The following is a 24,216-nucleotide window of genomic DNA, read 5'->3' as shown; positions in this document are numbered from 1 at the left end:
GCAGTAGTCTCCAGCAGGCCAGTTTGCCTTGTGGATTTCAGACTCAACACTACAATACTGACTACTGCACTTATTCCTAGTCTGCTGTGCTACCTTACATACTTTAGACTTGTTAGCTGTCTGTATTAGTCAGTGTTGTCAAGATATGCCTTGCTTTGCTGCCCTTTTCTGATATGCTGACACACATGAAGATAGAGCACTCATATACATAAAATACATAAACAAAGGGGCATTATCTAATTTCCCTAACAGCACTAAATTCTAATTCACTCCTCTAAAGGCCACTAGAAATAACACTAACAAAGCTAGACATGTGGCCTATGCCTTTAATCTTAGCACTTGGTAAGCATAAGCAAGCAGATCTCTGAATTCAATGCCAGCCCTGGCCTCTAATAGCAAAGGAGACACCCATCTCAAAATGCAAACAAAAAATTCAAACAAAACAAAAACAAAATCAGAAAGAAAATAAAACTACCAACAAAAAGGATTTAATACACTATACTGAAACTACCCCTTATACTAAGGGGATAAATTCTGCGTATACAATAAAACAAAGTAGCACAATCTTGTTATATATTCCAATACAGGTATAAGGAATTATATTCATTGCTTCAAAGGCAAGAGAAGACATTCCAGACAACACATGTTTGGCATTAGAAGAATTAAGTATGATTACTGAATGTTTACAGAATATCACCATGTCTAGGATGCACGAGACTTTCCCCACACATCAGATCATCTCCAGAGACATTTTTTTTTTCATGTTATATCAAAGCTTGTTATTCAAATTAGATTTTCAGGTCTTACAAGTCCACTTTAAAGCAGGTATTGTGTATTCATTCAAGGAACAGAATACCATGCTACAAAGATGAAAAAGAAATCCCTAATTCCTCTTCTAATGTTGAATGCACAAAACTGTTCAGTTTTGCAGATCAAATCCTGGTAAGCAAAACTCCTTTGATGTAACTCAAGTGCCCTTCTGAGATCAAAATGGTGAAGTGGGCTCAGATCACCAAAATCCAGCAGGTAACTTGCTAGCTGACAAACAGGAAAACACATCAATTCTTGAGCATGAATCAGATTCTCCATCCTCAAGATCAAAGTCTGAAAATAACCAGCGCCTTTGATACCGAAGAAAAGAGGGGTTTTAGCGGACTATGAAGACTTGTTTGGTGTCCAGTATTATCTACACATGTCCAAGAGGATTCAAAAGTATCAGCCAGCCACATTTACTGCTTATTGCCCGGATTCAGTTGAATACAGCTGGTGTAATCCCACTATTTTTTTTTTTACAAAATCAAACTAGTAAAACTGTGTTTTCATAGGAAAGGCATATATAATAGAAATAAAAAGGCTATAAATACTTTCTACGTAACAAGCAACCCAAACACATTAACATAACAAGCAAAAAATATATTCTACATACAAAAACAGTGACTCTAAACCTAATTGAACATTACAGTCTCCATTGGATTGCTGTCCTCTGCTCTAAATTTGGGGATTAGGAGATCTTCAGAAGAGCCCATGAGGTCCTGTCTTCCTGGTGGTGCTGATCAGGTTCCACTCTTAAAACCACAGCATTAGAACATAAAAGGTAGGGGTCGTGGCCTTGCTCCTTTTGGGCAAGGGAAGAATCTAGGCGTCTATTTGGGCCTTAATGTGCTTGTGGGTCCATGCTCAAACTGTGGGGACAGAAGCAGGAGCAGCACCTTTGCGGCAAATGAGAAAGACTCGGCGGTGAAGGAAATCCAGCTTTCAGAAAACATAACTGACGAGATGAAGAATTCCTCTGGCTCAAAATCTCAGTAGTATTGTGCCTGGTGCTGCTGCTTCTGATGAAGAGTTGAAGAGAGTAGTTGAGGAGCTGGCACTGGAGCCAAGAAGGAAACCAGACACCTTAACCAAGCCAGGGACCTAGAACTAGAGAGGGCTGTAGCCAATAAGCAATTAACCAGAGAGCTAGCCAACTTCTGTGGACATAAAATGTTTTCTTCTCTCTTCACTCCAGGTGCCACCATTTAGTGATCTCCATTTTAAGAAAGCTGCGAGGGGACAAGGATATTTCAAACATTTCAAACAGTCAGCAAGATAAAAGCACCAGGCTGGGCTAACAGTGCTAGGTAGATTCTCCTGAACCTTTGGCTATCTGGATGTGAGCTTTTTCCTTCTGATTATGTAAGAGCTTTTTCATCATAACTTATTATGGTGATCATGCAAAAAAGAACATTGAAACAAGGGAAAATGCACCTCTTTTAGAAGAATGTTTATGACCGCGGGAAAAAATAAGGCACTTTTATCAATATAAGGACAACCTTGGGTTATGCAACTTCTGTAGAGAAAACTGAAAACTTCACTATCAGTAAGTCTATTTTCTGACAAAAAGCATAAAAAATACAGTTCTAGTCTTGTATGAGAGAACACTCCTTAGCATCAGCTGTAACTATGGAATTAATATGGCTAGAGTTACAAAGGTGATTTCTCTGTAAATGTTTGTTGAGATGTTGGTCTTGGGCTAATTATCTGTTCTTCTCAATCCAGTTTAAGTGAGTAAGGCACTCGGGTAGATAGGTACTATGAGACATATGGCCCTCATATTACTCCTATGACGTTTTAGAAGCCTGAGATTCCTTTGCCAGGAGCTCTTCAAAGATCTCATTATGCATGTAAAAGAAGACATAGCCAGTGGAAAGCCTAGCCTTCTGTATAAGCTCCTCTTGTATTCTCGTCACCTGTGGATCACTATAAGTGAACCAATTCTTCTTCCTGAAGTCAAAGGCATCATTGATATAGTGGCCTTCATGGGGACTGTTCCCAATATGGCTGATAATATTAATGAGCCTGTAATAATTGTCTTCTTTTGGATCAACCGTTTGGGGTTCCACCTTGCCTCTTGGCTTTGTCTTCTTACCTGAAATATCTTTGCTTCCTAAGTTCTTACTGGGGTCCAGTGAGTCCTGTAACTTCAGATTGCCACTCTGGGTATGTGACTCTGCAGGTTTACTGAAGTAACCCATTTGTTTCTGGGAGCTTGGTTTTGGATGGCTCTGAGTAACTGCCTCTTGGGAGGTCTGTTTATCACTTCTCTCTTCATAACGTTTCTGGACCTGTTGGTACTTTGGGGATCTTTCTGGAATTCTGAGATCATTATCTTTAGTAGCCTTGCTGAAGCTACCAGAATCTAACTCACTAAATGTACATGTTTTCTCATGTTTCTTGGGTTTTTCTGTCTTGTTTGTCAATTCTGACCCAATTACATTTTGTGTGGCCCCCTTTCCCTGAGCTTCCTGCTGCACTTGCCCACTCAACACATGAGAGACTTTCCTTACATTTTGTGCTTCTGACTCCTTGCTTGAGCTGGTGTCTACAGTTGGGGAATCCTTGGATCCTGAGGTCATCATTGAATTAAATGACACTTTGAAAATGTCAAAACCCAACTCTTGAAGGGGTTTTAGTAAGTCAAAATCCTTAACATGTGCATTTTGGCTAAGGGGCTGAGGTGGCTTTGTGTTTTCATTGCAATGATAAGACAGCTTTAAAATTTTGGAAATAATGACGTGTTGCTCATTCTTCTTCACCACCCGCGACTCACTAAAGCTATAGCGCTTAAGGTGAATAATAATAACCCTGGGTAGGCGGCCAAACTTATGCACCGCCATAGATTTGTTGTGCATACACCTTTCGCACCTATGTTCAAGCTCTTCTGCTTTAAAAAAAAGATCAAAACAGGATTGGATAGACAAACTGAGGCCTTTCAATCCTTGAGGAATGCTGATGGAGAGAGAACTACTCGGCTCTTTCCTGAAAACAACCATGCCACAAGCTTTACAAAAAATCGATCTCATCAACTCAAATTCAAAATTATTGGCAACAGGACAAAAAGGTATTTTGTCAATAATAGCATGGTTAGCAAAAATCTGTCTAAGTAAATTATTTCTCCCAGATTCTTTTTCAGCTTGCCACAATACGGTTAATATTTGAACAGTTTCCTTCAACTGAACTAAACAGTGACTTAAAAACTCATGTGCGTCATTCTGCCTGTTAGCAGCGAATATCTCTCCAAATTGTGGAAGGGTTTTTGTGAACTTTATAAGTAACTTCTCCCTAGTTTTTGTATTGTAAATATCTTTCAAAACAAGCAGTTGCATCAAGCGCATGTTAAAATCATCTCTAGGAGGTCTAATCCATGGGAAACCCTGATTGAACAACTCATTAACAAACAGTGGAACAGAGCAGAGCGACTGTAACACTACATTTATATAACAGGTATTGCCCACATTAGGCAGACCTTGCCATGTTTTCTCTGGGTGCTCTAAGAGTGTCTTTATACACTCATGCCACTCCATGTCTTTCTCCATACAGCACGGTTCTAACAGAAATGGCGAAAATAACTTTGTAATGAGATCATGAATATCACGAATACTCAAATCAGACTCTTCAGGATTGTTGGTCTCAGATGAAAAGCCAGATCCTGGTTTACTCTTTTCAGCCTCTCTTAAATCCCTTTCTTTTTCTTTATTATCATGTACAGGCACCACCGACTTTGCCTCAGATTCCTTACTGCTGCCCTGTAGGATGGTCTCTGTTTTCTTCTTTTCTGAATTAGGTGAGGATCTTTTCCTCTTTACAAGTTGTTTTTCTAAGAACCCTACGCTATTAGGTGTGGTTGATGAGGATGAAGGCAAAGGAAGCACTGGTGCTTCACTTTTTTTGGCTGATTCGAAGCACTTACTGCTTGGTTCTGCATGAACTTCCAGTGGTGAAGAGGCACCTAACTCCAGTGGTGAAGAGGCACCTAACTCCTGGGTGCTTGTGCTAGGATCATCAGATCTCTCCTTACCATTTCTCCGGAATGCCCGAAGATTTTTTTGATAAACTCTGTCTAGGAATTTCTTCAGTTGTCTGGCATCTATGGTGGTTAGTTTCTCAACAAACAAGAAATCGTTATTTTTAAAAGTTAAATTTAGGTAATTCTGATCTTCACCATAGGTTCTAAGGACCACACTTTTAATATTATTGTTTAGCTGCAAAGCTTTAATCTTCCCAGTGGTAAAATAGAGCACAAGTTTAGCTTCCCGTTTTCCCATCACTGTTTCAATGAATGCAGCTTTTGCCTTAGACATTCCTGCCTTTGCACACCACATTTGGATTTGAGCATGTATCAATACAGAATTCGTACTCATTTTCTTAGCACGTTACCTAAGGAGACAACAAAAAAATATCATATTACTTTTTATACACAATGACTATTTCTAATACTGGCTCTTTATGAAAAATTCTTCATGTTTTGAGTATCTAGCCCTTTAGTGATCAACCAATAGCTTTTGAGAGAAATCTATGGTTGTATGAGAACAGAAATCTTGATTATCAATGCAAGACCGTGATTTAAAAATATCTAAGAAAAAGGACTTTCAGATATGACAGAAATGTTTATATAAAACTCAAACCCCATTCCTATACACTAAATCTCCTTTCCACCACAATATTAGACTCTGGTCTGATTAATTTCACCTTTTCAATGGAAATTGAGACCCTTAGAAAACTTTTAAGACACATCTGAAAGGTGTACGGAAGAGAATCTGGGGGATATATGTAGACAACCAAAATAAATGTTTAAGCAAACGGGAGCACTAAGTAGCCCTTACCCCAAAGGCAGATGACTATCCTTGATGTATAGAGGAATGCATAAATGGAATACTCAGAGGAAATCCAGCTACCTCGTTCCAAATCCAGTTACATCACCTTCTTCCACTTAGCACTGAGGAATCACCATATATTTTACCCTTCATTGAAAAAGTTGAATAATAACTTCATAACCATCAAATATAGAGATGGTTGGTTTCTGTAGCCAGCTCTCTCACTTCCCCCAAGTTAGTTCTCTATACTCAAACCCACTGTGGACATTGGAGGATAGCTCTGTGTTATAGCAATGCTTCCAATGCATTCATCCCAGGTCAATCCTGAGAAGCTAAAACAAATTTTTCAAAAATAGCCAAGAAGCATCAGATATATTTAATTACTGAAAATTAGAATTTTCCAAATAATCTGGAGAAAAATTCGAATTAATGATATCAGTGAGCAGTACAAATATTTGCATCACAAAGAATGTTTAAGAATTCATTGGAAATTGTGTTTTCTCCTAAAGAATTAATATTCCTCCTTAGTCTGGACTATATTGTTAGCTAACTCAGCAAGCTGTCCTTATGAATACCAAGGAAAAACTTCTGCTTAATCCATGCTCAAATGAACAAAAATTAATTGGTAGTGCATAATTAAGTTTGTGTTATGTGCTCAATGAAGTAGTTGTGCCCATCCATATAATAAAAGTCCATTTGCACAAAAGTGAAAGAATGACTGTATCTGCCATGGTGGAAATGGAACCAGAAAAAATTTCAGGCACAACAGCAAATTCAAGTTCTCTAGATTTTTTTTTTGTGGGGGTGTGGGGCTGGTTGGGAAGTTCAGGACAGGATTTCTCTGTGTAGCCATAGCTGTCCTTGAAATCACTTCACAGACCAGGTTGACCTTGAACACACAGCTCTACATGCCTCGCCTTTTGAGTGCTGCAACTAAAGGTGTACAGCACCATGTCTGGCTTCATGTTCTCTAAAGTACATACAGTTCACTGTCATACTGTGCATGCTAAGTTAGGCTTTAAATAATTTTCTCTCCACAATTCTTAACTGGTCTTCATTTTGTTTAAACATTCAACAGAACCTGTAACCTAAGAATTACTTCCCATTCATATTTAGATTTCTACCAGACCAATCCGTGTGCACACATGCTCACACACACACACACACACGCATGTATACACACACACACACACACACACACACACACACACAGTCACACACACACAAAATGTGTGACCAGGTATGAACGAGTACAAGTTTCAGCCAGTCTGATCTATGAGGGAAACAATATCCTCCCAAAATTTGATGTCTTTTCTTTCTAATGATAGTGAAACAATCTAACATCCTCTTGGTACTTCTATTCTGTGTATTCAAGACCAGTTAGGAGCCTGGCATAGTGTCATAGACCTTGGATCACAGCACTGGGGAGGCAGAGGCAGTTTGACCTCTGAGTCTGAGGATGGCCTGGTCTACACAATGAGTTCCAGAACAGCCAGGACTACATGAAGAGACCCTGTCTCAAAAAAAAAAAAAGAAAAGAAAAAAAAGAAAAACCAGAATAAAAAATAGATGTGCTTATAAAATTGTGTCTGCAATTTTCAAATATTTCCTTGAAGTTTGACATACATTTCATTCCCAAATAAAGGAAACTTCTTTACGCTCACTGAGTGTGATAAGCAAAGACCAAGGACCACCTATGCTGACAGAAAGGTGAGCTGTGGCCGGGTGGCAGTGGCGCACGCCTTTAATCGGGAGGCAGAGGCAGGTGGATCTCTGTGAGTTCGAGACCAGCCTGGCCTACAAGAGCTATTTCCAGGACAGGCTCCAAAGCTACAGAGACAGAGAAACCCTGTCTTGAAAGACAAAAAACAAAAAACAAAAAAAAAGGAAGGAAGGAAGGAAGGAAGGAAGGAAGGAAGGAAGGAAGGAAGATGAGCTGTATAAAAGCTGCTACTTCTCCAGCACATTCTAAACTTAAAGCCGCTTCTTCATTCCATCTCATTACTCAAAGTTGTTGAAAGATCTTAAAGAGTATTGATTCTCCAAGAACCACTATGTGAGTATTCCATGCAGCTGAAAGCAAGCGTCACTACAGTGGCATTTCTCTTCCCAGCTATCCTTAAACTGGAATAAAAGTCTACAATGATAACTACATTTCAAAGTTATGAAAATGTATGAGCTTTTATCTCATTTTCCACAAACTCAAATATCTCAGGCTTGATTGATCTGATACTAGCACAATATATTAGGCTAGCTGACACTTTCAGAACATACCAGAAACTCACAAAACTGCACTACTTCTATCATACTTGGCGGAATGGTCTATGATATCAAGAAGTTGGCCACGGGCTTTAAAAAAAAAAAAACTTCAGTAGAGATGTCTGCATCAAGGTTAATTTACTAGTTCACCACACATTGGTCTTTCTTCAGGTATTTATGGAGTTATGCTCCACATTATGATATTCTCAGCAAATATTCATTGTTGGATGCTACAACCAGTTCTCTAAGAACACAAAGAATGCAAATATTCAAAGTACATGAACGATTATACACAAGTCAGAACTGAAGATTAGTTTCCTATGAGAAAAAAGGATCTAGGGAGAAACTTTTTTGGTGCTATTTATAGGACTTGATACATACTCATGGAGGAAAGTGTGTGTGTGTGTGTGTGTGTGTGTGAGAGAGAGAGAGAGAGAGAGAGAACAAAAGACAGAATAGAATATCTTCCTGTTATTCTATTTATAGAATAGAATAATTCTATAATATTCTATATATTTAGAATATATTTATATTCTAAATTTATATTTAGAATAGAAATTTATATTCTATTATATTTAGAATAGAAATTTCTCCGGCTCCACCTCAAGTCCACAATGTGACTGCGCTGGACTCACCTTTACAGAATGCTTGAGTAAGTAAACTGCCCTCAATGCCTACAAAGCCCAAGAACCCCAAAAGGCTAAGTTATTAATTTTACATTAAGGTAATTTAATAGGATTTGTGCTGCTGTGGCAATATTTATCCACTCTATGCTGCATTTACATTTTCTACCTTTCATGTTTTCATTATTTCAAGAGAAAGAAAAACTTGAAAATAAATGACTATATATATTTTAAATACAAACTCCTCATTCCCAAAGAGTTCATTATAATAGAGTAGTAAAAAGAAGGTGAAGAAGACAAGGTTCAGCAGGTAAGGGCGGTTGGTACCAAGATTGATGGCCTAAGCTATAACCCCGGGATCCACATGGTAGGAGAGAAAGAATTTCCCCCCCAAAAAGTGTGTGTATCTGTGTGTAAGTATGTATGTGTGTGTGTGTGTGTGTGTGTGTGTGTGTGTGTGTGTGTGTGTATGTTTGTAAAGAGAAAGGAACTAGATAGAATTATTTTCTTTCAAATATTCTGGTAAAGTGGTTCTGTTTTAAGATAACAAGCAACTATATCCTGATACCAAGGGATGAGAAGCCTAGTGTGGCGGCTTATGCCTGTAACTGTGTAACTGTAGCACTTCAGTGACAGAGGCAGGAGAATGCCACATGCTCAAGGCCATTATGTAGTTGAAACTACATAGCCAGTTTCAACCCTGTCTCAAAAGCTCCAAAATTAAAAAGGAGGGAGTCACAAATTCTAGAAATCATTTCCACTCAGTAACTATGAAAAAGTACTATTTGTTACTTCTTCAGTGACATAACTGTGATCATCTGGAATACGATCACGTACTTGTTTAGCTCACTAAGTTAAGGTTAATGTGTGGAAGTTGGTGTGGCAGAAATGGTAAGTTAGGTTTTAATTAATTTTTTATTTCCAGCCTGATCAGCTTCCCTTTTCCCTTCCTCTCCTCCCAGTTTTTCCCCCTCCCTTCTCCCCCATCCACTCTTCTTCCTTTCTTTTCAGAAAAGAACAGGCCTCCCATGTACATCAGCCCAGCCAAGGCATATCAAGTTACAGCAATAAGACTAGGTACCTCCTCTCCTATTAAGGCTGGCAAGACCACCTAGTGTGAGGAGCAGGGTCCCAAAACTGTAACAGAGTGAGAGACAGCCCCTACTCTCACTATTAGGCGCCCCACAAGAAGACCAAGCTACACAACTGTAACTTATATGCAGAGGGCTTAGGTCAGTCCCATGCAGGCTCTCTGGTTGTTGGTTCTGTCTCTGTGAGCTCCTATGAGCCCAGATTAGTTGTTTCTATGAGTTTTCTTGGAGTGTCCTTGACCCCTCTGGCTCTTACAGTCCTTCCTTCCCCTCTTCCACAGGATTCCCTGTGGTCCACCTAATGTTTGGCTGTAGCTCTCTGCATCTTTATCGATGAATAGGTATGTGAAGCCTCTCTGATGACAAACAGCAGGGAACAGGTGGCAGGAGTACGGAGGGAAAGAGGACTGAGAGAGACAACTGGAAACAGGGAACATCTGTGGGACAGCTGGAGACCTTGTGCAATGCAAACTCCGAGGAATCTATGAGAGGGAGCCTAGCTAAGACTCCTAGCAATGGGAGTTATGGAGCCTGAACTGGCCATCTCGTGTAACAAGGAAATACGTCCCCTGGAGGGACTGGGACCCTAACCCAGCCACATAACCTTAGACCTACAATCTGCCCTGCCCACAAGATGTGCTAGAGTAAAGGTGGCACAGAAATTATGGGAGTGGCCAACCGATGACTGTCTGGCTTGGGACCCATACCACGACAGGGATCCCAACTTTGACACTTCCTGGAGGGCCAAGACCCAGAGGCTGGACAACCCAGAGACCAGGATAGACCCAAACAGGACTGGCAATGAAAAAAGCCCATGAAATGATGCCTAACGATATTCTGCTATACTCATAGACTGTTGCCTAGCCCAATTGTCATCACAGATGGTAAATTTGGTTTTTTGGTTGTTGTTGTTTTGTTTTGTTTGAGACAAGGTTTCCCTGCCTAACAGTCCTAGCTGTCCAGGAACTACAGCAGCTCTTGTAGATCAGGCTGGCCTCGAACTCACCTGCCTCTGCCCCCTGAGTGTTGCAATTAAAGGCATGCACCACGACCGCCCGGCAGATGGTACGTTTTAATTACCTTATTTTACAATTATTTTATTTTGATATGCTGGGAACTGAACTCACACACAGAGCTCACGCATGCCAAGCATGTGCTCTGTCACTGAGACATACTCCCAGTCCTCAGAACACTCAGAAAACATTTGAGATAAGAGGCAAAAGATATAGCTAATGTATGTTAAGAAGCCCTGCATAATTAGCTCACTGGATAGAAATTATGAAGGATCTAAAAGGTAGTGACCTAGCCCATGTATGCAGTGAGCAGAAATGATAAAATCAAATATGTTCCACTTGAGTTTATCATAAAGTTCTGGTTATCTCTAATGAGCCCAAGAAAAACCTCCAAAAAAATGAAAACAACTTCAATTTACATTTATTTTTAAATTATGAGTATCTTAGTGGGTTTAGGAAAGGCCACTGGCATTATCAGATTCTGTTAAATGTACTGAAAAAATGATCAAAGTTGTCTTTGAGAACTCAATTCTATAAAACTTTGATTCCAGGTACAATATAATTAATGAGCAAGTATAATTAATAAAGCATATTGGGTTTCCCAATTTATTCCAAATAAAAGGTTTCCTCCAAAAATTGCCTTTAAATGTGAACTTGCAAAGTATGTGAATATGCCGGGTTTTGTAAATGAGAAAGACCATTCTCAAAAGCCCATGAGCATTCTCAAAAGCTGGGGCTTGATGGCCAGCAAGCCTAGTCAATTGGTAAGTCCTGCGCTTCTGTGAGATGCTATCTCAAAATAGAAGGCAGGCAACATCTGAAGAGCCATACCTGAGGTTTGCTTCCATTTGCAAGTACATAACACACATATATGCATATACACATGCATGTACACACATACACACACACACACACACACACACGAGAGAGAGAGAGAGAGAGAGAGAGAGAGAACGCAACCTCTCAAGAAAAAGAGAGAGTGCTCAACGTCCCCAAAGGAGGAGTTAGGGACCTGGGAGCGATGATACAGTAGAGTCTCAAAGATGTAGCAAACAGATTCGACGTGTTCCAGATGTGAGGAAAAATTACATTTCAAGGAGAACTGTGAAGACATTTGCAGAGAAAGAAGGTCTGAAGGTTTTGTAAAAGAACAGGAAAGCAAATGGATTCGTGAAGCAGTTCCAAGCTACAGGGCTGCCTTGGGCTCATGGTCGCTAACGCATAGTGGGATCGATGAGCACAATTTAGTTTCCTCCAGCTACATTCAGCTGCCCTGTTGTCTTGGTGTAATGCATAACAGGTGGAGCTTTGATTTTTAACTTGGAAGATTCTGCTCATTCCAAAGCAAACTTGTAAGAAAAAAAGCAAAAAAAGCAGCTGAAAGCATAAAGGGAGTAACCATAAATATGGCCCTTTAAAATGATGAAATGGTGCTGGAGAGATGGCTAGGCAGTGAAGAATGCTTAATGCTTTTGCAGAAAGGACTCAATTCGCTTCCCAGCGCTCATGTCTGGTAGCTCACAACTAATGTTAACTCCAGCTCCAGGGGATATGAGTCCATGTTCCGGCCTCTCTGGATACCTGCACTAATGTACACATACCTTTAGATACAGCACGTACATGAAAGTGAAAACAAATATTTGAAAAGAAAGATGACACGGGATAGAGGATGAAAATCTAGGAAAATGTGGGCCTGAGAGATGGCGCAGTTGGTAAGGGGATGTGCTGCTATGTCTGACAATCGGAGTTCAATCTCCCAACCTCCATGGTGCAAGGAGAGAGCTACTCCCCAGAATCGTCCTGACGTCCACACATTTCCTGGCATGCATGTGCTCACACAGTCACACATACACAGAATAAATGGATTTTTAATGAAAATATTAAAATACACATGCTCCATGAAATACTGAGGAGGTGGTAGTAAAATCAGGGGACGGGGAGTCTCTTATTTCGGTGGCTGTAACTCTGCCTCCCGCTTCTAACACTTCCTTCTCCTATTGTCCTCCCTTCTTCCTTTGTGCTTTTCTATTCAGTCCCAGTCTGCCCCCAGGCTGGGAGCAGGCAGTGAGAAAGGGAGACAAAGTTGAATGTTAGGTATGTGTGCAGTGGCTTGAAAGCAGGCAGGATCAGGTAGAGGGGGGTGGGCAAGTGAGGGCTGATGAAAGGAGAGAAGAAAACACCCCCTCCTTTTTCTACTCCTCCAAGTTTGGGTTAAAGGTCAACACATCAAGAGGCACACTGCCTCTAGAGCATTAGCAATTAAATCCTGTCATTATGTTTGTTCCCAGCCTCAGTGTGCATGGCTTTTCAAAATGATTGGATCAGGGCAGACTTTCTTTTTTCCCTGTCTGGTTTAAAGGTGCATTTCTACACTCAGCAAACGTCCAAGTCATTGTATAGCAGAGAAATGCCATTACTTCGCCTCTTGACATACACTGCACATAAATCTCTCCATAGGAGGCCCTGACCAAAATGGGAAGAATTCTCTAGACTAGCAAATTGTTCCCATGAACTATTCAAGCTTTGAAGCCTTTCTGAGAGACAGATTTGGCAGAACATGTTTTTTTTTCTTTCTTTTAAAATGATTATGCTAGTGCTAATAAGACACAGCTGAAAACAATGCCAAGATCGACTTACAGAAGTTAAATATGATTATTTTATTAAATAATATTCTCTAAAAAAAGAATGTTCTCTCTTAAGCAAGCATGTATCTGTTATACAACACGAGGAGTTTTTGACATTAATTCTCTTTCCCTACTGTAACCCGTCTTAGTATTTGTAGACGGTACTGATAACTATCACGTTTATCTGTTTATTCGTTTACTAAGCAAAATATTTACTGATATTTAGTCAGTTATAGCATAAACTATGGACCAAACCAAAAGATAAAGCAGTAAAATATTGCTCAGACAAGTTATAGGGTAAATAATACAAACAATGGCAGTACAAGGAAAATAAATACTAATTAAGTAAAAGCCAATTCATCATGTGTTATCTAAGAGTTTGTGTGTTTTCTGCCACCTCAACTTCTCACAGTCCTCCCTTACCTTTTGTAGTGTGTAAGTGGGGAGATTGGGTCTGTTTGTGTATATGTGGAGGCCAAAGGTCAATTTTCACTGCTGCTTCTCGGGAACCATCTGCCTTGTACTGTGTTTTAAATTTTCTGTTATTTTATGTGTTTTGCCTGCATATATTTCTGTCCATCAAATGTGTGCCTAGTGCCAAAGGTGGCGAGAAGGTGTTGAGTTCCCCTGGAACCAGAATTGTACATGGTTTTGAGCTACTATATAGGTGCTATGAAGCAAACCCAGGCAACCCAGAAGAGCTTACTGGGTTAGATGGCTCACTATCCTAGGCTGGCTGACCCACGAGCTCTGGGGATCCTTCTGTCTCCATATTTCTAGTTGTAGGATTGTAAATGCACACTCCCCTTCCAGGTTGTTTTACCTGGGTCCTGGTGATCAGTGATTGAGACCCAACCCTTACTGTATTTCCTTCCTACCTGGAAATCTTTAACAGTTCTCATTGTCTTTTCTTTTAAAAACTCTGCTCAAGTCTTAGTTCATTTAAACAATGGCCATGTGTTTTTCCCTTCCATAGATTCACAAAACATTCCCACTTTGTAGGACCTTCCCTTCACTTGGACACCACTGGCGCTGCTATTTCCCATAATCCAAGCACAAGCTATATAGGGATTCAAGAACAGCAAATTGGTTTTCAAAGTGTGCCAAGTGTTAATGCATGCATGTAATCCTAACACTTGGGAAATGGAGGCAAAAGGATAAAAAAAAAATCAAGCTAAATAGGGCATTCAAAACCAGTCTCGGTTACATGAAATCCTGTATCAAAAAAATAAAGGAAAATGAATCTATGTCCCAAGTGGAAGAAAACTACGTAACAATCCCATAAACAAATTATGCCAAAGGAAGTGTCAGTAAACGGTGACTATATAAGAGAGATACCCTTTAGAGCCATTATAGGAGAACAGGAAATTACAAGAGAACTCAGCTTACCGGAGGATGGTACTGGATGCTGATCCCAAGTGAAACAATTTCCCAACTTAGCAATGCATGTCAAGGGAGAACAACCTATTAGGGCAGAGGACTTTTGGTGAGTTTAAAAAGTCAAACCCACACAGGCTAGACAAAAAACAGTATTGCTCATTTTCCTTATTTTTGCAGCTAACAGCCAGCCTTTGGAGCTGTTGCTTTCTTTTCTGTCTTAGTCATCTAGCCTAGCATGAGAAATCAATTTGCTTTTTGTGGGCTATTCATCTCATTTCATTTCTTTCCCTTATCTCTGCCACATGAGCTATTCTAATCTCACAGACATTTTGGACAAATACCCAGTTATAGCTCAACACAGAGACAATAGGAAGATGTAGAAAGAAACGACAGCAACAAGGGAAACAGTTCTGTCCCAAAGTAGAGGAGACTCACACTGAATCAGTAAGCATCAAATGACTTTAGACTCAAAATATCAGCACCAATGTTTATCCATAAAACAATTTGCCACTTTCTTGGCAACCAGAACTTAAGACACAGTACTAACCATCTCCAACACACAGGGTAGCAGCACTTAACATTGCTGGGGATCCGTATCTCTAATTACCAAGAGACTAGACACAAAATGAGAAGGTAGGCCTGGGACCAAGTTTAACAACAAGGCAACATGAAACTCAAAAAGAACACAGTCCAGACTAGAGTTGGAGGGAATAAAAGATGGCCTTCATTTTAATTCTTTCAGAGATACGGAGTGTGGAAAGGAATTCAAGGCTGCTAATCAGCCTTGTGGACAGTTAGCTTGGTGTCAACAAACAAACAGTAAGGGTGTGATGTGGGCAAGAATGAAAGAAGTCAAGCTGCAGGGGCACTGGAAATAAGATGAGGAACCTGAATTAGTACTGAATTGGAAAAGCTTTAGCACTATCTTAAATGGGATTCACTGGTTCTAATATTCAGTAAGGTGGAACAAAAGGTAGGACTACACCAAGTTTGCAGTTGACCAATCAAATCTGAACTGCCACTTCAAGATTCCTGGGGCTCCCCTAACTCCTACGCTGTAATTATCTAATTACAACTTTCTTCCCAGAGTGACCCTGAACCATAGCTGTATATGATGTCCCATGGTGATGCTCTTTGCTAAGCGCAACTATCAGTCCTAGTCCTACCATCCCTGCGCTCTCTCGTACTAAGTTCCTGATAACTGCTATTTGCTACCTTTGTTAATACATACCCACGACATCTGATTAGAGAGTGCTGCCGCCCAACATAAATATTGTTAGGTGCTATCCCATAGCAACAGCTCCAAAGCTCATGCAAACCAAGGTTCCTGGTTTACAAAGCACAGTTCTAAAAGAGGCAAATCCCATGGGTAAAATGTATGTACAAAGTAATATTACAGATATTGACTTTGGACTGATGTACAAAAATTCGAGCATCTCATCTTTTGAGGGGGATTCCAAGATAAATTATATGACTTTGCATACACATACACTATGCCCATGAAAAGGTAGGATGCTGGAAAGGCTGAGTAAGGGAAACTAATAAGAAGCAGACAGCCTGTCATAATAAGAGTTACACCATCTGTTATTCCAGTAATCTACCTTGAATCAAGGTCATGCTGGGAACATCTATGACCACAAGAAAAAAATTTTGAAAAGAGGAAAATTTTATTCCAATTGAGTAGAGAGAAAATTCCAGTTTTCAACAAGTAGAATACAACAGAAATCTTACTTGAAAGTTTGGACTGATCTTACAAAGATTCCCTAGTACTTGGCTTTATAGAAATCCCCACCACCACCACCACAAACACACACAAATCTTTAAGGAGATAGTACTCCGGATATTGGTGGAGTAGATTCAGCTTTGGGGTTCAATCAGGAGTGTTTTAGACTTCACTCAACACAAGGGGGCACTGCAGCATTTTTCTTGCCAAGGCAAAGAGGACAGGCAAGTCAATGTATCTTCATCTGACTTAGTAAACACATTCCAGGCCTAAGACTTTGTGGGAGAATTTCACATAGCCACTGTTTGGAAAATGAGCCAGAAAATGTAGTAAGTGGCATGAGGGATGGAAAAAAGTCCATCAGAATGTCTTCAAAATGTCAATATATTTTAAATGAACAAAGTTGACTTTGTTCGTTGCATTTTAATGCATCTTGAAATATCCTTAATATTAAATGTCCAAAACCTAAATCATGCTTAAAATCTCTAAAATGTGCTTCTCCTTTTAAGGTACCACATTCTGCACACCATAATATTTTCCTTTTGTTGCGGTGGGGGGCGGGGAGAAAGAGAGAGACACTGTCCTTGAGAACAAAAGAGTTAAGATGGAGGAGGTGAAAAAGTATCAGGAGTAGAGGAAAAGAGAGGGTAAGCTACTCTTTAAAATCTTCATTAAAGCATCTAGCACCCTCCCAACATAATAGCATGCCTATTCCTTGATTTCTGTCTATTACCTTTGAAACCTGAAATGTGTAAGAAGAGCCTAAGAAAAGCAGTTCATAAGAATTACCCCAGGTACATCTATATTAAGAACTAAAACCATCCAGCCTGGACAGTGTAGTATTTTCATTAACATGAGAGTTTACCATCCCACTATTTTCATCAATATGATTATTCTAAAAGACTTTTGTAGGAAGATGAAAGTTAAAAATAGTTTTATTGTTTATTCCAGAAATGCTTCAATACAAAGTATGTGGCTGAGGGTGCAGTTCAGTTAGCAACATGCTCATTTAGTATGCGTGAAACCATCTGATCACGCCGCTCTATGAACTGAGGGTGGTTGTACTCCCAATATTTGGGAGGTGGGAGCACTAGGGACAGCAGCTCAATGTCCCTTGCATTCTTTCACTATCAGTATACACTCTCAAAACATCCATCCTCAGGACACAGGCCTGAGTTCAGATCTCACTGATGCCGTCTACTTCTGTCTTTGGGACAAATAAAGCAGGTCTCTGAGAGGATCCAAGTCATTGCCAAATGTATAGATGCTTATGCTGGATGGCTACTGATTTCCCTGTTGAGGGGATTAAGAAGTATATAGAGAAGCCAGATGAACACCCGGGGAATAATTTATTTCTAAGGTTCAATTTTTTATGTGTGAAAAAAGGGACATAAATACTCAGTGTAGAATGAGATCGCTTGTTCATTTCCTGGCCACCCAGACTCCCGTAATAATCACACAGAAACCATATTATTTAAATCACTGCTTGACCCATTAGCTCTAGCTTCTAATTTGCTAACTCTTACATCTTAATTTAAGCCATCTCCATTAACCTGTGCATCACCACAAGGTCATGGCCTACCAGCAAAGTTTCAGCATGTCTATTTCTGGCAGTGGCTCCATGCCTTCTTTGTGACTCCACCTCCTTTCTCCAAGCATTCAGTTTAGTTTTCTCTCTCAGGCCAAGTCAGTTTCTTTATTCAGCAATGGTATTCACAGCATACAGAGGGGAACCCCACATCAACTCAGGATATTGGACATGTTCTATTGTTGAAGTGGGCTGTCGTCAAGCATATAGTTTTCAGTATTAAGGTGATTTTATTATATGTTAGCAATGAAATCTAGGGGAGAGAGGGTGATGTTTACTCCTTAAAAAGATACTTCCACCTCTAGCTACAGCCACAGGTAATGATTCATGATTTCTAAGGAAGAATGATTCATGATTTCTGAGAAAGCACCAAAGTAACTTATTTTAAGAAACTAAGAGGAGCATCTTATATAATATAATATTATATAGTATAATAATGTATGCAAATAATAAAACAATTGGTGTAATATTTCCTATTATTTGGGAAATAGCCCAAATACCTGATAACCAAAAAGAAGAAATTTTAACTCATTCACTTTTTATTGAAATATCTGTAAATAGTTACCATATTGGACACATGAATCTATAAAAATCTTGGAAGATATAGTTTAATACACTGGCAGTGTACTTCCAAGCGACTTGAGATTAGCTGACCTAACTCCTATCACATTTCCCTTTTTAATCCCTCTTTCATGAGATACAAGACAAGTAATACAGCAGTCAACAGACAACACCAATCTACTGAGTTTATCAGACTAGGAACAGACATAACTGGAAGGACCAATTTTGCTATTTGCCACTCTTCCTTTTTTACCGACTGAATATACACATGAAAACTGCAATAGGCAAATGAAACACGAGACAGTGAACCATGTAGAGAATTGCTAGAATAAGGAAGTTATTCAAGGCTCATGAAACATGAACAAAGACAAAATGCAATCAGTGAAAAGACTTAAATATACAGTTCCATGAAGATGTCACTGAGCCAATTATATTAATAACTATTAATAATTAATTATATTAATTAATAACTGTCATACTTATGTAAGCATTCAAACTTGAAGTTGACCATTGAATATGGCAGTATCATGATGTTTGAGTCCAAAGAGTGAGAGAGCAAAAGTTATTTTAATGCTGGACAGTGGTGTCACATGCCTTGAATTCCAGAACTTGGAAGGCAGAGGCAAGCGGAACTCTCTGAGTTTGAGGCCAGTCTGGTCTACAAGAGCTAGTTCCAGGATAGCTAGGACTGTTACACAGAAAAACCCTGTCTCAAAAAAGAAAAGAACAAAAACAAAAGCCATTAGCTGAACTGAAAACCTAACACATTTAGAATGGCAGAATAAAATAAATGATCACAAGGACAGGCTTTTGCAATAATCTTGAGCTCCTTTGTAAGGAACAAATTTACTACTAACACATTTTCTGTGGTGTGACAACTAGCAAACTCGTGTGTGTGTGTGTGTGTGTGTGTGTGTGTGTGTGTATGACCCTGCACTGCAGCTGGAAATCTAAGAAGTAAATGTTTTATTTACATGAAATCAAAGATGTCTAAATGATACTTTCAACCATCAGTCCCAGACTCAGGCTGAGAAGAAGCCTTAAACAGTAAGTTTGACAGCTGAAGACAGAATTGTTATATTAAACATAAAAAAATAATTAAGATCCTACTTGTTTAAGCTTCTAGAGTTACAAGTAGTGATCTGGTCTCCTTACTGATCCTCTATTTAATTCTCTTTTTCATATCTTTTCTTACATTAGTATGTAACAGATGGGATTTCACAGTCAATGATAAGAGTGGCAAGGAAGAAAGATGAAGCTAGAGAACAGTGCTCTACATTGTCAGGAACAAGGCAGTAGGAAAGCTTAAAACACTGCAATATCAGGTAACATCCCTTTCAGTGTAGAATTTGGTGGGATCAGTTACTAGCCTGTGCAATTTAGTGGGTCCCAGATATGGAGAAGTATTTGACAATAGCATTTGAGTTCAAGAAAAGTTAGAAAAGTCACACACACACACACACACACACACACACACACACACAGGTGTGTGAATTCAGTGGGAAGGAAAATTTGTCACTTAGATGTCATAAGTGTGACCCATTATCACAGTGGGTTTCCATATATAAAGGGTTTCAGAATCACTTGGAATTTCAGGAAAAGGAGTAAATACATTTGAGTCTACCAAAAAAAGTGATTTGGGGTAAAAAAAATATTTTTATTTCTGTTAAAATATTTGCCATATTTTACAATTCAGACAGAAAACGCCACTATAGGTATTACTAGACACTTCAATGGGATTGTTTTTTGGTTATTTTCAGGAGGAGAGAGAATAAGTGTGTTTGTGATTTCAGGATAAGGTCTAAAGTGGTTTGCATGAAGATTCCCAGGAAAATGAGAAATTCACTAACATTTAGTTACAGTATTAGAGCTCTAAGCTATTTGATACAGTGAACTGCTATTCATTTTGCTAGTCTACAGTCAAGAGTACTACCTTACCACTGTGGTAACTCCCATCTACCAAGATCAGTGAAAAAATAGGGCACCTGAGCCATGCTAGACAACCAGAACTCCTGAGTCAAAGGGTGCTTTCTAAAGGAGAAAAGAAAATACTCTATGTATTACTAAGTGCCACCTAAGGATTTCTAAGCTGCACGCCATAAATTCCCCTCTACTTTCCTATATCTAATTTTAATTATTTATTTTCCTTCACACACTTTCTGTTGAGAGTGACCCACACTGCCAATCTTGTTCTGTAATGTCAGCTAATTAGGAGGTTGAAGCAAGAGATTTGCAAATTTGAGTGAATTCAAGAGGGTCTGAGCAACTTAGTGAAGTTGCCTCCTTAAGATAAAAAGTTTAAAGGCAAAGGATGTAGCTCAGTGATAGGTCGTTTAGATAGCATTTGCTATGCCATAGTTCAATCCCTAATATAATACAAAGAAAAGGGGGGAAAGAGTGAGAATGAGAAGGGAAAGAACAAGAGTAAGAATGAAAGAGTGAGACAGAGACAGACAGACAGAACGAGCACAAGCTGATAAGCTGGGCCAGCAGGATGACTCTGCTCAGCAGAAAGGTGCCTACTGCCACCCAACAGAGTTTGATTGATTCCCTAGAACCCTCATGTTAGGACAGAGACTACTCTCCTAAGTTGTTCTCTGACCCTGCATATATATGGCGACATGTGTATGCATGTATGTGCATGCTTGTGCACATGCATGTATAAACACACACATAAATGTAAAAGTATATATTTAAAGCAGTCAATGAATGGTAGTCACAGTATTAAATAAAAGACATTAGCCATGAATAATAAGATGAGTATATTTTCTGAAAACATAGAAAGAGCTAATATCCTACTACAGATATGAGACAGATTCATACCCGAGACAAATGTAAAATACAGATTTTTGACATGAAAATTCAGGAGTCTGCTCAGTGGTTTTCCATAGATGGAAGTAAATACACCTCCCTCCACAATTGGGCAACAGGGCAGGGAACTCTTTGAGGACTTAGAAAATCTTGGTATTGATAGGCAATGAAAGACCTTTAGCCTCACTGGCAAGTTTGCCAGATAGGGACATTGAGGTCAGAGAGAGTTTAAAGATTTGGCTAAGACTGTAAGTCTTCCCCAGTACCCCAGCTCCCGAGACTGGAACTCCAGCATCCTACTGAAGTTAGTCTCTTTTTTTCCAGTCAACCTTTAGAGCTTTTATTGTATTCAAGCAAAGGGCTGGAAGGTAGGCATCCAGCAACAGGAATCAGCACCAAGTCAGCAAGTACAAGGAACTATACTAGCCTGGAGAAGAGGCTGGGCAATGAGGATATTTGTTATTTCAATAACTAAACTCTCACGGATAAAAATCGAAGGATGCCTGCCTGATCCTGATTTCTATTTTCCAATGCACAGAATTAGACCAAGTTCCAGGGATTGTGCTTCGTACAAGCAGGCAAAAGGTTAACGACCTTCAGAGATTCTCAAGATGTGACTCACTCCCCATCCTCTAGACAGCCTTCAATTTTGGTTGACTGGGTGGGGGTGTCTCAAGTCTCACAGCTCCAATTAATTTTTTTACCCTTTTCTTTCCCACTCCCTTTAGGTTTTCCCTCCTGAGTTTTAATGATACAAATAGCACCGGGATACCATCATCTTCCATACCCCAATCTGAAATAGATTCACATAATAGTTTTACAGCACTGAGTATTCAAGTCAAAATTGCTGTCTGGTTTGCCTTGCTCTGCCTTAATGGCCAACAGGAAATACGCTCAGAGACCTTTATAAGGAAAGTGGGGGAATTTCTTAAAATAACAATAGTGTCTTAACAATTCGTGGAATGCATTAGGGGCTTGGTTGGTTTTAAGATTCTATCCTTTTTTTCAAGCTTTCCATGTCCCTTTCATTCTGTACATAATGCACCTCTCTCTTAACTTATCAGTAACACAGAATCTGAGTGACTTGAAAATTGAAGACCATCCACTTGAATAAATTATTTGGTGTAATAATGCCTGATGATACATCCTACATAATCATAGCAAACCTTGCCCTTGAAATCACAGTACTGAATTCTATTACCCTATATGTTTACCAATTCATCCTAGCTGACAGAATTACTGGCTTTTAGATACCATCCCTGAACAACAACGTTGACACTAAAATTATGTGTGTTATTTATCAGCTAAAACATCTGTTATAGTCCTAAAAGACAATCACAGGGATTGCTTCTGCCCCCATGCAGATGGTTGAACTCCGTGCAGCTTCAAAGACTGACCTGCGGTACAGCAGCTAGTTAGGGAGCTCAGGTACTAATGACATCCTCGAATGAATCCATTTGCAATTTTCAACACAGACATGGTCATGAATACTTGAAATTAAAGGGAAAAAGCTGCAAGTTTCAATGATTGATTATACACACAGCAAAATCTGCACTTTCTGAGAAGAAAGGTATGAGAAAAATACGACTTTCACTTAGTTTTCAGAGAATTGATGTGTAGCATTTGGTGGGGTTTGGGGAAAGGGATGTAATTAATTATGCACAGCACTAGGTTCCTGATTGAATGGGATACCCCAGCTCTCAGAAGGCTGCCAGTGATGGATGGAAGCTGCATAGCCACAGCAATGGCCCTTGCAGTGGAAGTCATTACAGTAGGTGTCAGGTGATGTAAATCACAATCCAAGAATGCAACCTTCCCCTACTCACAAAGATTAGACTCAGCTTCAGAATTGAGTTATTATGTGAAATGCCATCCTATTAAAACCCAAAGAGACAATCCAAATTGCCCTTTAAACAATTGTAAACACGAAACTTCTACACAGGGAATTTCTTTATCTGTGATTTTACATGCAGGCAATACTCTGTTCATGGTAAGGGAAAGAGTTGGAGGATATGCTCAGATTGCCAGACTCCTGAAGACTAAATGGGTACCGCAGGCAGCAACACATGTATTTTCTCTTAGTTCTGAGGCTGGGAACTAAAGATCAAGATTCCATAGGATCTATTTCGGTGAGGCTTTTCTCTCTCACTTGTCCCTTTGTCCTCACATAGTCATTCCTGGTAGGTGTTGGCAGAAAGAAGAGGAGGGGAGGAGAGAACAGAAAAGGAGATACAGAGGGTGGAAGAAGGAAAAGAGGGTGTTTCTCTTCTTTCATAAGGCTACCAATCCTACTGGATTATAAACCCAACTTTATGACTTCATTTAGCCATAATTAACTCTTAAAATCATCTCTTAGTATTCACATTGTGGGTTAGAAAGTCAATGCAAAAAAGTTCTGATCTGACACTTTAATTCATTGTAGAAGTGATGTACTTTGCGACTGTGTCAACATAGTTTTGTTCCAGAAAAACTTGGTTCTCTCCACATGAAAATAATCCCTAGGATGTAATAATCAAAATGGGATATAACTGGGATCTTATAGCTATCGATAAACACAAAAATTTGAGAGATGAGAATAAAAATAATCTAATTATCCTAGATGTGATGGCTCACTGTAACCATGAGAGTGATGGATGAAACTGGTGATCATCATGTCAGACTCAAGCAAATATGGAATGCTTTCTCTTGTATGCATGTTATATTTACATTTGGATATAGATAGATAGATATGTGACATGAAAGTAAAAGGAGGGAGGAAGTTACTTAAAGTTGAAGGGAAATAAGAGGATATGGGGGGAAAGAAAAACAAATGTATTTCTTCCATATGCACAGTATACATGACATGAGAGAAGGGGGCACTATTTGGGAAGAGAAGGACTGATGGGTAAGACAATGGAGGGTAAATATGAG

General features: G+C 39.4%; 1 protein-coding gene across 3 annotated transcripts in view; it reads right to left on the bottom strand.

Moving 5' to 3' along the window:
- Positions 1–472: 472 nt before the first annotated feature.
- Positions 473–24,216, bottom strand: part of Usp26 (ubiquitin specific peptidase 26) — a 48,832-nt gene continuing 25,088 nt past the window's right edge. For 2 of the 3 annotated variants that reach the window (XM_085684431.2, XM_048450288.3), the window contains exons 7-8: positions 14,633–14,707; positions 473–5,196 (exon numbers count right to left, since the gene is read on the bottom strand). In XM_085684431.2, coding sequence (XP_085540557.1) covers positions 2,601–5,180 — 2,580 coding nt within the window. In that variant the 5' untranslated portion in view covers positions 5,181–5,196; positions 14,633–14,707 and the 3' untranslated portion in view covers positions 473–2,600. The remainder of the gene's footprint in view (positions 5,197–14,632; positions 14,708–24,216) is intronic. The other variant, XM_085684432.2, reaches the window with a different exon arrangement.

This window comes from Myodes glareolus, chromosome X (assembly GCF_982192425.1).
Source record: "Myodes glareolus chromosome X, mMyoGla1.1, whole genome shotgun sequence".
NCBI classification, from domain to species: Eukaryota; Metazoa; Chordata; class Mammalia; order Rodentia; family Cricetidae; genus Myodes; species Myodes glareolus.
The sequence above is the reverse complement of the archived record's forward strand: the minus strand, read 5'-3'. Positions and strand labels throughout refer to the sequence as shown.